The sequence below is a fragment of the Xenopus laevis genome, chromosome 1S (assembly GCF_017654675.1).
Source record: "Xenopus laevis strain J_2021 chromosome 1S, Xenopus_laevis_v10.1, whole genome shotgun sequence".
Taxonomy (NCBI): Eukaryota; Metazoa; Chordata; class Amphibia; order Anura; family Pipidae; genus Xenopus; species Xenopus laevis.
In genome coordinates this window covers 108,873,643-108,887,260 of record NC_054372.1, presented here as the reverse complement: position 1 = coordinate 108,887,260, position 13,618 = coordinate 108,873,643, and the positions used below count along the sequence as shown (strand labels likewise).

Here is a 13,618-nt window from a genome sequence, read left to right as displayed (position 1 = left end):
CTGTCTGTTAATTGGCTCATGTGACCTTACATGTGGTTTGTATGTGTGCACAGTGAATCTTACGATCTCAGGGGGCGGCCCTTATTTTTTAAAATGGCAATTTTCTATTTATGATTACCCAATGGCACATACTACTAGAAAAGTATATTATTATGATAATGGTTCATTTACATGAAGCAGGGTTTTACACATGAGCTGTTTTACTCAGTATCTTTTAATAGAGACCTACATTGTTTGGGGGGTATAGTTTTCCTTTAAGTTAACAGTTTTGACTGATTGATATACCTCGTACATAGTGGATTGATTTTGTTTATTACTTGCTTTCTCCTTATTTCTTTCTTTTTCTTTTCCCTTCTCTTTTTTCTTTCCTTTATTATATCTTTTCCCTTGTAAAGCAATGTACTGTACCACGCATTCATGTGTTGTGCATTACGATGTTATTGTAAACAATCATATGGGAAAAGTGAAAAATGGTTGAAATAAAAAGAAAGTTGACACAAAAAAACAATTATTGTAAAAATTGCCTAGAAATGCTTTTTAAATAGCAGCAGCACTGGTAGATGTGTTCTAGGCAGATTGCTTTTTGTATTTATTTTTTAAACCAGCATCTCTTTATTTATTTATTTTTCAAACCAGAACCAAAACCTTTTAATTAAAAGTTACATGATTTTTCAGGCTGTGCAAAATCAAAGACCAGATCAGTAGCCACATAAATAGCTTTAGATACAGATATATAGCTTTTATATTTCACAATACCAGTAATGGATAAAAAAAAAATAAAAGTGGGACAAAAAATTAGTTACTTTTAAGTTAGTTGTAATTGTAATCTGGCTAAAGCCACTTGCCCAGCCTCACTGGTAACCATGATGAAGGCTTTGTTTATTTTGTTTTTCTGAAAGACAACATACAAAATTAAAATCTTAAATATTGTGTGTGGGGTTTTTTAATTGGGAAAATGTCTTGCTGACACGCTTACCCATCTGGTTTTGGTTACCAAGTCATGTAGACTCCATGTATTTACTAATACCACAGTGTCCCAAGGAAAAACTGCAGTATATTAAGCATTTTTGAACCATGTATTGTGACCAACAATAATTTGCATTCATGGGGTTTATATATAATGTGTGTGTGTGTGTGTTTGTTACCAGAGTATTCCCACAAAGAAAATCCCTTAAAGGACTTAAAGCGAGATCCTGGTGGAGAGTTATTACAAAGGTTAATTGGTGCCACAGTTTTAACACCCTCTGGAAGGTATGTATTTATAAGTGTGTCTTGTTCTATAAATGACTATTGAAGGTTTTTTCTGACCATTGATTAACATCTTCTAGAACCCGATGAAGAGGAAAAAAAGCAAAATATTTGTTTTTAAAGAGAATAATTGATATTGCCATACCGTTGGACTTGTATAAAAGAATACATAACACTAACTGTAAAAAATAAACCTTTTTGTTTTTTTACAGACATTCATGATTTCTCAGATTGAGAGGAAACCATGATGGTCTGCCTCTGAGCCCTTACATTCTCATACCTTGTATATAAGTTGGGTACATCTCCCCCACCTAAACGGCATAAGTTTAACTGCATATAACCTCTGTTTGCTAGCGACATGACATTTTCCTACACCAAATGGCAGCTTTCACTCAGTGGCCATTTTCCCTCTGACACCATCAATAACCTAAGCAGTTCATTCAGTCAAGAATGCAACTTTACCTCCTGCATTGCACTCTTTTGGCAGGGGATGACTAGAAGCAGGGTTTGCAGGAGTGGTCCCAACCTGCAGAGTAGTGTAATGTAAGATGTAAAGACATTAAGGGGTAGGGCAGCACAGAGTGCAAAGAGCACAAACCACCATGTTTATTGCACTTTTTTCCATAAATGCAGAACTGCTTGCTTTCTGTAGTGCCGTTTAAAGTGGTGGGGTTAGGCAACCCCCTAATGGTCCTTACACAGACTAGCATGGTTTTTCTCTCAGTCTGAGAAATCATATATGCTTGATATTACACTTGGATTCTCTAGCACCATTTTCTTAGTAGGCAGAGAAACCGCTTTGTACCCAACCTCTCCGATTTTGGGCCAAAAATTCATTAACAAGCCTTTTTACCCTTAAATCTGTCAAAATGATGCGAAGCAGTCTGTGTACACGCAATTGAGGCAGGTATGGGCCAAAGCAGCTTTTTTTAAAAAAAATTTTTTATGTGTATGTAGCACCTATTTGGCGGTATTTCGTCAAATACCCACTAGCAGGGTAGAGCATTGCTACATGCGACTTACACAACAGGGTCAGGGCCTTCGCCATGTGGAAGTGTTCCCTCTATGGTGTAGTGCAACTACATCCCTCAGGTTACTGTGCACACAAAACATACAAAAGATGGGTGCCAGGAGGTTCTTGCAGTAAAACAGAAACGGTTTATTTAACTATGCACGAGGCAAGTGACCACGGGTTTAGTACTCACGCAGGAGCTGCGGCAATAGCACATTACTCACACAGAGGAAAGGTCTCCATTAGGAATTTACACACATTCCCTCCTGGAAGTTGTCAGGAAAGCAGCTTCTACCCTACAGTCCCTCTTCACTGAGGTCCCTGACTGGAGGCAACACACAGAGCCTCTGGGAAGCTACTTCAGCTGCTCTTTCTATCTAACCTCTCTGCCTTTCTTTCCTAGAGAGACTATACAAGTCTGCCCTAGTGTAACTATTCCTTATTCATGGGGTTTCCTGGTCCCCGACTTCTTCTCCAAAGCACATGGGCCTTTCTGGGCCTAGCTGTACCCAGGCTCCCCTGGGCACACCCAGCTGGATCACCATCCACAGGCCAAAAAGGAAGTGGCCACTCCCTACACACACTATATAGCAGTGTAGCAGGGGAGTGTCATTACACCTCTCAGCCAATAATGCTAAAGGTTATTCTACTACAGGGTCTCTTACCCAATAACCCAAAGAAAGAATGAAAAGATTAACTCTATAGGGCCAATTAACCCTATAGGGCCCTACATTTATATCTGTAGGGGAAAAAAAAGCTACATTTGGTACTTCAGAGTTTTTACATAAGCCCAACTGAATCTGCTCTAATAATTAAAGGTTAAAAATGCTGGGAGTTGTAGACCAAAATAAGTGATGCAAGTTTAAGAAAGCTTTGTTTTTGCTACACCAGTAGTACTCATTAGTCATCAAACTTTACATTTTGTACATGCACTAATACAAAGTTTCTCATGGAAAATTCCCTATATGCTGGTCTATTTTATTTTTTTAAATATATAAATATATACACACATACTCTAACTTTTTTTTACTGAACAGTAATCCCTCCTTTTTTTTCTCCATTTGATAAATGACTGCTCCACATCATGGTTCTAAAAGTACCTGTACTATTAAAAATAAGCATTGTATTTTGCATATTTTTTCATATGGTTTTCTGATGTTTTGTTAAGGAAGTCTACATCTTCTCTTGGAATGGCAACTCCAATTAGACGCAGAATGTCTCTAAATGAAAAAGTATGTATGTTACAAAATATTAATGAACACTTTGGCTACCTGGTACTGTGTGTAATTTAAATATGTATTTTGACCTTTTTTTGTGCCTCTTGATTTTGCACTGTCCAATTGAAAGGAGTTTCAGACTCCGAACATGTGTGATCAAACAGGATTCCAAAGAACTCCAAGTTCTGTAGTACAGAAGAGAATGTCTGATGTAAGCTGGAAAACTGCAGCAAATAGCCCATTGCCACATACACCAACACCTTACAAACAAGATCCCAAGAATATGGCACGACGGCAACTTGCTCAGCAGGTTAGGACTAGCTGTTATTTCTAATACAGAATTTACTTGCACACTTTTTAGCTTTCGATTTGTCTGAATATTGGGTGAAGACATTTTAGACCTGTAAAGGAGTAATTCACAGTCATTGTTTGTCTAATACCATCTATTTTTTTTATTTTTTTTTTAAAAGGCATGGTTTTTAAAAAGTTTTATTTTTTCCCTCTGCTAAGGCTTTGTAAGCTAGGTCAACAAGCTAAATTTAAAGGGAAGCTATACCTGATCATTGCAGGTCTCTATAAAAAGACAAATTCCAAAGTTGTATTGCTCTATCTCTCGGACCAGTGGGTTGTTTGAGGGGGAAACAAAACAGAAAAACCGAATAATATAAAGTGCAGTATTTCAGATTATTAATTGTTGCACCTTAAGTGTTTTTATCAAAGTTTATTTGTGTAGTTCAACTACAGACTTTTACTATTGGTTAGAATATTTCCAAACAAATTCGTTATTATTTTCATGAATAACATTAATCCAAACAAAATTTGTGTATATATATATATATATATATATATATATATATATATATATATATATATATATATATATATATATATATATATATATATATATATATATATATATATATATATATATATATATATATACACACATACAAAAACAGTTTGAACCAGTGAAAAATAAAAAATATGAAAACTAAGAATAAAAAATTGAGTAAAAACCGTGCACAAAAAAGAAAAAAATTAAAAGGTAATAGAAAAAAAAAACTAAAGAAAGGAGAAGGTTAAAAAGTTAGGGAAGGGGGGGGGGCGAGGATGGAAATTCAGCTTAGTGCTGTGATCTAGCCCGCACTATAAATCTGTGTTTTTGAGGAACAGCTGATGCCAAGTGCTGCAGAATATAGAAGGCTTTTTAACATAGTATTAAAGATTATTCGCAATATGAAGCACCTCCACTGTTTCCAGTGGTATATTATATTCACAAGACATGAGCACTTTCAAGCTTTGATTGTAGTCGACAATTACTCCTCTCTTAAACTTCTTTCGTCCTTTCTGGGCAAGAATAAATTGACATGCAGAAACACCTTTTTAAGTTTAAAAAATAAATAAAAATCACACTCACAAACGTTCTCGTTAAAAACCACATTTACGATCATATATAAAAAGTCTATATCTGCTTGTTCCGACTTTTCAGCGGCTTTAACTGTCCACTGCGCCTATCCACATTAGGCTTCCGCAATCTTTAAAATCTTTAGTAGTCCTCGCTAACGCGTTTCGACGAATGGCTTCTTCCTTGAGCGATGACGTTTACTGGTCACTTTTTATTGCCCACGGTAGTTCAAGAGATTTCTGCTTTATTGTTCCTACATAGTTACTTTTTCATCTCAATTGGTACAATTAACATGTTAACATTACATCCTAGATTAGTTAAATCCCTGTTACATAGTATTACACTAATAATGCCCTAAGGTTAAAATCACATTTAAACGGAAAAAGTGTTTTAAGCCTGTGTATCCACCAACTCTCTCTTTGTAATGTTTTATTAACCAAATCACCTCCGCTCCAATCCATATTAACCCTTTCTATTCCAAACCATTTTAGGCCTTTTGGATTTTTATTATGTTTTTCAACAAAATGTTTTGATACTAGATGTTTTATCTTCCCTCTCCCTAAGTTTTCTATACGTTTTTCCTACGTATTGGAGGCCACACGGGCACTCCCAATACATAAATAACATTTGTTGTTTCACATTTTATTAATTCATTAGTTTGAAAGTTTTCCCCATGTTTTAACATGTTAATTGTACCAATTGAGATGAAAGAAACTATGTAGGCACAATAAAGCTGAAATCTCTTGAACTAATGTGGGCAATAAAAAGGGACCAGTAAAGTAGAAAGTCATCACTCAAGGAAGAAGCCATTCGGCGAAACACTTTAGCGAGGACTACTAAAGGTTTTAAAGATCGCGGAAGCCTAATGCAGATATGCGCAGTGGACAGTAAAAGACGATGAAAAGTCGGAACAAGCAGACAGACTTTTTATTTCTGATCGTACATGCGGTTTTTAACGAGAATGTTTGTGAGTGTGATTTTTATTTATTAAATTTATAAAGGTGTTTCTGCACATGCCACTTTATTCTTGCCCAGAAAGGACGGAAGAAGTTTGAGAGGAGTAATAGTCAACTACATTCAAAGCTTGAAAGTGCTCATGTCTTGTGAGTATAATATACCAATGGAAACAGTGGAGGTGCATCATATTGCGAATAATACTATATATACTATGTTGGAAAACCTATATTCTGCAGCTTTTGTTACTACGTAAAGCACATTTAGAGGATAACTCGCATCAGCTTTTCGTCAAGAACACCGATTTATAGTGCGGGCTAGATCACAGCACTCAGCTGAATCTCCATCCTTCCCCCTTCCCTCACTTTTTAACCTTCTCCTTTCTTTTTTTTTTTTCCTATTACCTTTTATTTTTTGTGCACGGTTTTTACTCAATTTTATATTTTTATTTTTTTATTCTTATTTTTAGTATTTTTTATTTTTCATTGGTTCAAACCGTATTTGTATAAATAATCAAGAATTTGTTTGGATTAATTTTATTCACAAAAATAATCACAAATTTGTTTGGAAATATTTTCTCACCAATAGCAAAAGTCTGTAGTTGAACTACACAAATAAGCCTTTGATAAAAACACTTAAGGTGCAACAATTAATAATCTGAAATACTGCACTATATATTATTCAGTTTTTCTGTTTTGTTTCCCCCCTCAAACAACCCACGGGTCAGAAGGATACAGCAATCCAGGAGAAACCTGAGAGGTTGCTGGACTTGGAACATACCAATCCGGGGATTCAAAACTCTATAAAAAGACATTGGGTAAAAAAAATCCATATGTAAAACACTGCTGCATCTAAATCAGTCGTTTCCTAAAAATGTACTTTTCTAGTAATATGTGCCATTGAATAATCCTAAATAGAAAAACCTCCATTTTAACTACTAAAGATCATATTGTTCACATGATTCACTGTGCCCAAACAAAGGGCAAACAAACATGCTAGGTTAAAGCAACCAATAAATGGAAAGGGCTGTGTCTTTTAGTAGGATTCTTTAATAGGTCACACAATGTAACATTAAAGGCATCTGTTGGGTAAAAATGTTAACCCCAACCAAAGGTTGTAGTTTTTTTTTTTAAAAAAAAAAAAAAAAATGCCCCCACCAGTGCTACGCTATCCGCACCGGGAGGGAGCTCCCGGTGCGAGCAGCCATGTCCAGTCACTCGGATATACATAATGAAAATGTGCCCCGAATTGATTGTTCTGCGCGTGAAGTCACATGCAAGTTATGCGAATGACACAACATGGCTGCTCGCACCGGGTGCTCCCTCCCGTTGCAGGTAGCGGAGTGCTGGCGGGGGCCATTTAAAAAAATAAATTAAAAAAACTACTGTTCGCCTAAAACGGAATGTGGGCTCGATTAGACCACACCTTTGATTGGGCATAACATTTTTACCCAACAGGTGCCCTTTAACTTAGTTAAGTATTCATTCCGAAAGTAGTGTTCATACATTGTGTTGCACCATCAGAGATATCTTGGCAACAAATGTATTCATTATAACAGTTCATCTGTTAGACTGTTGGGGATCTAATAAATACTTGTTACATCTATGTCTGAAGGACACCATAAATCTTTTTACTTTGATTCAAATATTTGATGGAAGATTGCCTTCATTTGAGTGCCTGCTCCATATTTATTTTTCGGTTATCCGCTCACTATGCTGAGGGCTCAGGGTGGTACACCTGGGCCACTACCCCTATGTGGTGAGTAATAATTCTGCTTTATGGAGACCCTTTTGAAATCTTATACTTCAGTGAGCGCACTTGTTTAGGTACACTATACTGTTAAGGCATAGTTCATCATTTTATATATGGTATAAATTGTTTGTTTAAATTTAATTTGGCCAGGTTGCAGATTACATTGTTTCTGAATCTCCAAGATCCTCAGCAGGAAGGGGAATGGAGATTGATGACTTGCTAGGTATTTTATCGTCTGATCCCTTCTTATCAAAAAAAGAAATCCCTAGAACTCCTGAAAATTTAAGTAAGTTTGTTTTGTTTGTTTTTATTATTAATTTGGTTATTTTTGCCCTCTAACGCTCACAGTTTGAAATCAGCTGCTATCTAGGCTAATACAACAGGAAATATCAATATTTAACTGGTCAGGTCACATGTCAAATAGTGCCAATGTTATTTTGTCAATCAGTGATCCTATAATACAAACATGAATGAGTGGTTTGTTTATAAGGAATAATGTGTTTTTTGGTTTTTTTTTGATGATGATTTGTGATCCAAGGGTGGTGGTTAACCAGATTGGCCTGCAATGGTGCATGACCAGCTCTATTTTTACCACTGCTAAGTATATTTGTCCACAAATAACGGCAAAGGGGGGCAGGGGGCATTTGCCTCACCCTGAAATTTTGCATAGCTCAAAGCCCCCATACAAGATAACTGTTTAAAGGAACAGTTCAGTTAAAAAAATGTCTAAATAGGCTGTGCAAAATAAAAAAATGTTTCTAATATAGTTAGCCAAAAATGTCATCTATAAAGGCTGCAGTCAGAACAGAATACAACTTCCTGCTATCCAGTTCTCTAATTCTGAGTTAGTCAGTGACTTTAAGGGGGGCCACATAGGACATAACTGTTCAGTGAGTTTGCAATTGATCCTAGCATTCAGCTCAAATTCAAAAACAAATGGTTATGACCCATGTGCCCCCTCAAATCACTGATTGGTTACTGCCTGGTAGCCAATCAGTGGAAACCAAGAGAGCTGCAAAGCAGGAAGTAGTGTTCTGGCTATTATGTTAGACATCCAGTCACTCCATCCTTTACATTACATTTTTGGCTAACTATATTAGAAACTTTTTTTTTATTTTGCACAGCCTATCTTTTTACTCCGTTTTTATTTTTACACTGAACAATTTCTTTTTGTCCCTTGTTGCCCTACTTGTCCTCGGTTCTTCTCCACTCCCTGCTTCTGGAGAAATAAAGTCCAAGATTGTTGTGCGTTCTGATGTGGAATTCAAGCTTATCTTGAATTTTTTTTCATGAGCTAGGCAGAAAGAGAAAGCATAGGCGCAACAGGAAAGAAGAACTTGTGCAAATGTAGATGAGGGAATGCTTTAAATCTATCAATTTCTACATTTGTCTTACTGGAATGGAGTGCTCCTTGGCCATTTTTACAGTCCTTCCAATGGCTCATCTATTGTTAACATGCTGATTATCCATTTCTTGTAGTAATTATACTGGCACTTCTGGGTTAATATGTGGACCCAATTTTCCCAGATAGACAGCACCACACGGTCAGAAAAATTCCTTAAAAAGCCTTTATTGGCAAAAGGGCTTGTACAGGACAGAAATACAGCGACGTTTCAGGCCTACATCAGCCTTTCCTCAAGCCTTTCCTTAAATATGTGGACCATCCATTATCTATAGTAATAATACTGGCATATCTCTGATTAATATGCAGGTATATCCACTTTCTGTAGCAATTATAATGGTACATCTTATGTTATTATGCTGTATTATGCTGATTAAATGTGTTCTCTACAAATTATACTGGCACATCTGTTGATAAAATGCCTGTTCTCTGTTTAGTGATTATACTGGCTGGTCTGGGGTTAAAATGCCTATTTACCAATTTCAATAATAATTATACTGGCATGTCTGGGGTATGTTTTGGGGAAAATCGGTGTGGTGTTTACAAACTCCACGTAGCCAAATAAATGTTTGCACCACTGCGCATGGCATATTTTCATGTCTTGTACTCTAAACGGCCCTCCTAGTTCTACAGTAATGCAAGTTGTAAGCAACACTATGGGCTTTTGTTTCCTGTACGCTTGCACCTAGTTACTGTGTGCCTGTAAAGGTGGCAATAGACATTACAATCTTTTGGTTGCAGGAAATGTAGTCAGCTTTCAATACTTAGCATTAGAGCTTAATTGTCAAAGGCAGGTAGAAACAATAGAACTCTACCTGTCTCAGCACTAATAGTGGCCAAAGGCGCACCATCAAAATATTCCAGCCTGCCCAATCATCGACCAATATCCAAGTCTTCTGCCAATATCCGTCGTCTCCTCTTCCACCTTCATTTTGCATCTATGGCCACTTATAGTCTTTATTTGTTCTTGCTTGCTGACTTTGTCCCTCCCTCAAAAACTTTTCTGTGGACACCTATGGTTGATTACTTGATGCTGCCAGATTTGGATTTGCAGGAATCCAAATCCTGCCGAATAAGGCATAATCCCATCTCAATTCTGATTCTGTGTATCACTAATATTTTGTCTCCCCATTGCAAAGAAGGAATATTTTGTACTTTTAGTAACCTGTATGTCTATACTTTACTGCTTAAGGGGAAAATCACAGCATTATCACATGCTGGGAAATATTCAGTCAAGTTATTATGAATTTTCTTCACAGTTGCAAGCTTAATTTTAAGGATATGCCTAGTTATAATTTATAGTTTGGTTAACTTCTACTGGTTTTTAACATGAATTGTATATGGGCATAATGGAAGAAAATGCTATTCTAAACAGCTTTCCAATATTTATAAAGTAAATATTTTTAGTGGTGGTAAGTTATTTGAAAATATAGTTGCAACTGATGGCATCATTTGTTTATTGTTTTCTGCTCTCTGGTTGTTTGCCAGGTTGATCAGCTGACTTTTAGGTTGTGTTAGTTGTTTAGTATGGCAGTGCCTTTTATTATGCCAAATACAGTGCAACATTTTGATTACTACAGCTGTCCCTGAAAGCAATGTGGTTGTCAAAAAAGCATACGAGTCTTAGCATTTAACCAGATGTTATTTAGTAATCGTATGTAAACTTTGACTCAAAGGCATTTTCATTTATGCATCTAAACAATTAGGAAGAGATTACATCCTTAATAACATTATCCATCCTCTTGGATTACTGGATATTTCTTGGTAAAATGTCTCAAGTTGTCTGTATCATTGCACAAATGAATACATATGATTGAGATGGAAATGAAATTAAAAAAAAAAGTCCCAAGGTTTAATGTAAGAATTTCTTTTTTAGTTTCAGATATTAGAAGCTCATGGAGAAAAGCTATCCAGAGTGTAGAATCTTCAGATGTTGCAAGCCCTGTCGCAGCTCCATGCATGGATTCAACAGCAGAACTAGAATCTGCACATTGCAGTCAAATAGACTTGAGCATGGCCTGCTTTTTGTCTACCTCTCATGCTTCGGAGCAAAATGATTGCTCAAGAACGAGAATTCCTCCTAATACTGGTGGTAATAATTCTGCTAGTCTTCATAGTGATGTTGGTCACCATGAAAGCACTGATCTGAAAAGTGAAACTGATTTATCAAAGTCAGAAGATTTGAGTCTTCCTACAAAGGAAAGTGAGCATGCACTGATAAATCTCCTCGATGACAAAAAAGAGAGTAATGCGGAAGCACTGATCGATCCAATGGAGAACAAAAATAAAACTCTTGTTTTTGGCAACCAGTCAGTTCATAAATTAATGGACAAAACAGTGCTTATTTCTGTCTCTGGTCAAGAAAATCTATCTGCACATTCAACTCTGCCATGGAATTCATCTAATGTCTTAACCTGTGATAGTAGTTCAGACAGCCATGAAGTCATCCAGCTTGGAATTTTGCATGAAACCCTGCCTGAGAATGCAGGAGGGAATGTAAGTCTTAATAGCACAATTAGTTTAGGAGGTGATGGTGAACCTTTTGAGAAAAGTGAATTGCCAGACCTTGACTTTACCTTTGATAGAAATGAGCATTCATCCATAAGCATGGAGGGTAAAATGGATATTCATTACATTCGCAGTCGGTATGAAGCCCTCAAATTAACTTTAACATCTTTGACAGATGAAGAGCATCATGGTGATCAGGACACCTCTAATATGAGGTTCACCAAGCATAAATCTGAGTCAAGTCTCCTACTTGGATCTGATGTGTACAGCCCTATGGAAAAAGGTTTATCATTGGACTTAGAGTATTTAACTTCTCCTTTGCCAAAGGACAGAAAGCTTTCTCTCCCTCAACTGATATCTTTTTCTCCAGAAAGCATTAGTTTGGAAAAGCAAGAAGACATTTTAGATGTTTTTGAGTCCCAAGGTGAGCTCTTTTATACACAATTTTCAAGAAAGCTTCAAAGTATCTTTGTTTGGTGCATATGTAGTTTGACACCCTTTATTTTGCACAATGCAATAGTGCTTTCCCCAAACAGTATCTCTTTAGACCAGACATTATGATCACTACATGGAAAGAGTTGGCGCTGGTCTGAATGGAGCCAATGCTACATCAGTATTCCATGCTGCTATGAGCTTTTTATGTCCAGATATCTTTAGACATAGATGTTTTGAGTCTCTCTAAGAAAGTGTTGTATAATTGATATTTTCTAGTATAGGCATATTGGCACAATTTTTGCCCAACCACAAGGCTGTTTGGATGCACAGTATAGCAAAATTTGTCTTTTACTCACTAATTTCTGATTTTAATCTACTGTGAATGTGCACAGACAGCTGCAAGTGTTACCTGGGAAAGGCAAAAACATGGCACAGCACTCACTAGAATGCTGGCGCAATTTTCAATGAAGAAGTGCACTGGCCCAGGGACTGAAGTAAGCCCTTATAATAAATAAGAAACTGATATTCCCTGGTGATTTATCTTTTACTGTTCCTTTAAAAGGCCTCTTTACATATATGTTTAACATAAGTAAAATAAATAGGGCTTGTGCTGACCACTTCTTTTAATTATAACATTGGTTTTTATTACACAGCACTAATGGATCATTCTATTTTTCTCCTTATTAACTCGCCGTCACCTGGAATTGGATAAGTTTGTTGAAAACATGGGAAGTATGTCCACAAGTCTTGTACATTAAACTGATGTTTAACATAGGTGTGTATGCCGTCCCGCTGAATGGCTTCCATAAAGCGGAATAGCATGCTAGAGTGGAAACATAAGACTTTCCGCAGATCACAAATCTTTCTGGTGCCTGTGAATGAACACTTTAGGTCAGCTGTGTAACAAAAATGTGTGAATTTCAAAATTAAAACAACTTGCCATTTACTTTTTTCTTTTCTCTTTTAATTTTTTTTATTTTTTTAGATTTCAAAAACCAAAATAAAACCTTTGATTTTATGAGCTCTGGATTAGACCTACATAAAAGCACAGATGAAGGCCTGGAACAGCTTATTAAATTATGAAATGTCTGACAGATTTGTAACATGTTGATGGTTAATATTTGTAAATAAATAAACCATAGTTTAATGAATTGAAAGCCACCAGATAACTTTTCCTTCATCCCCCCCTCCCCCAAAAAATGTGTAATCCACAGTGCTAAATGGCACACAGATGTTTTCATGGTCAGAAACATGCTAGAAAGTAAAAAGTCATCCCTTTATTATCTTGTCTTAAAGATGTTTAAATGATGGTATGAAAGTTTGCCTTTCAATTAACTTTTAGTATGATAAGCAGTGTTCATATAACTTTTTTTTTTTTTGTGTGGTTTTTGAATTGTTGAGGGTTTTTGCTTGGCAGCTCTCCAGTTTGGAATTTCAGCTAGTTGTTATTAGGGTCCAATGTACCCTAGCAGGTTGGTAGTGTTTTGCATTAAAGACTGCAAGTGGAGACGTCCCGAGTAGTAAAATAAATAATAAAAAGCAACACACTTTTACTTCCCCGAGCAATCGTTCTTGGCTGCCATTGGAAAGATGGAAGGAGGCAGAAGAGTAAGGCCAGAACTCCAAGGCGCGGTGATGTCCGATTCGTCGCCATGTGATGACACCCATGCAACGTGTCGGATGAG

The 13,618-nt window shown here is 36.5% G+C and overlaps 1 protein-coding gene across 2 annotated transcripts in view; it reads left to right on the top strand.

Moving 5' to 3' along the window:
* The window catches only part of haus6.S (HAUS augmin like complex subunit 6 S homeolog), a 38,773-nt gene extending 25,689 nt beyond the window's left edge, over window positions 1–13,084 (top strand). For both annotated transcript variants that reach the window (XM_041580076.1, XM_018243748.2), the window contains 6 exons: window positions 1,149–1,251; window positions 3,429–3,492; window positions 3,608–3,787; window positions 7,739–7,874; window positions 10,867–11,922; window positions 12,919–13,084. In XM_041580076.1, coding sequence (XP_041436010.1) covers window positions 1,149–1,251; window positions 3,429–3,492; window positions 3,608–3,787; window positions 7,739–7,874; window positions 10,867–11,922; window positions 12,919–13,016 — 1,637 coding nt within the window. In that variant the 3' untranslated portion in view covers window positions 13,017–13,084. The remainder of the gene's footprint in view (window positions 1–1,148; window positions 1,252–3,428; window positions 3,493–3,607; window positions 3,788–7,738; window positions 7,875–10,866; window positions 11,923–12,918) is intronic.
* The last annotated feature ends 534 nt before the right edge of the window (window positions 13,085–13,618 follow it).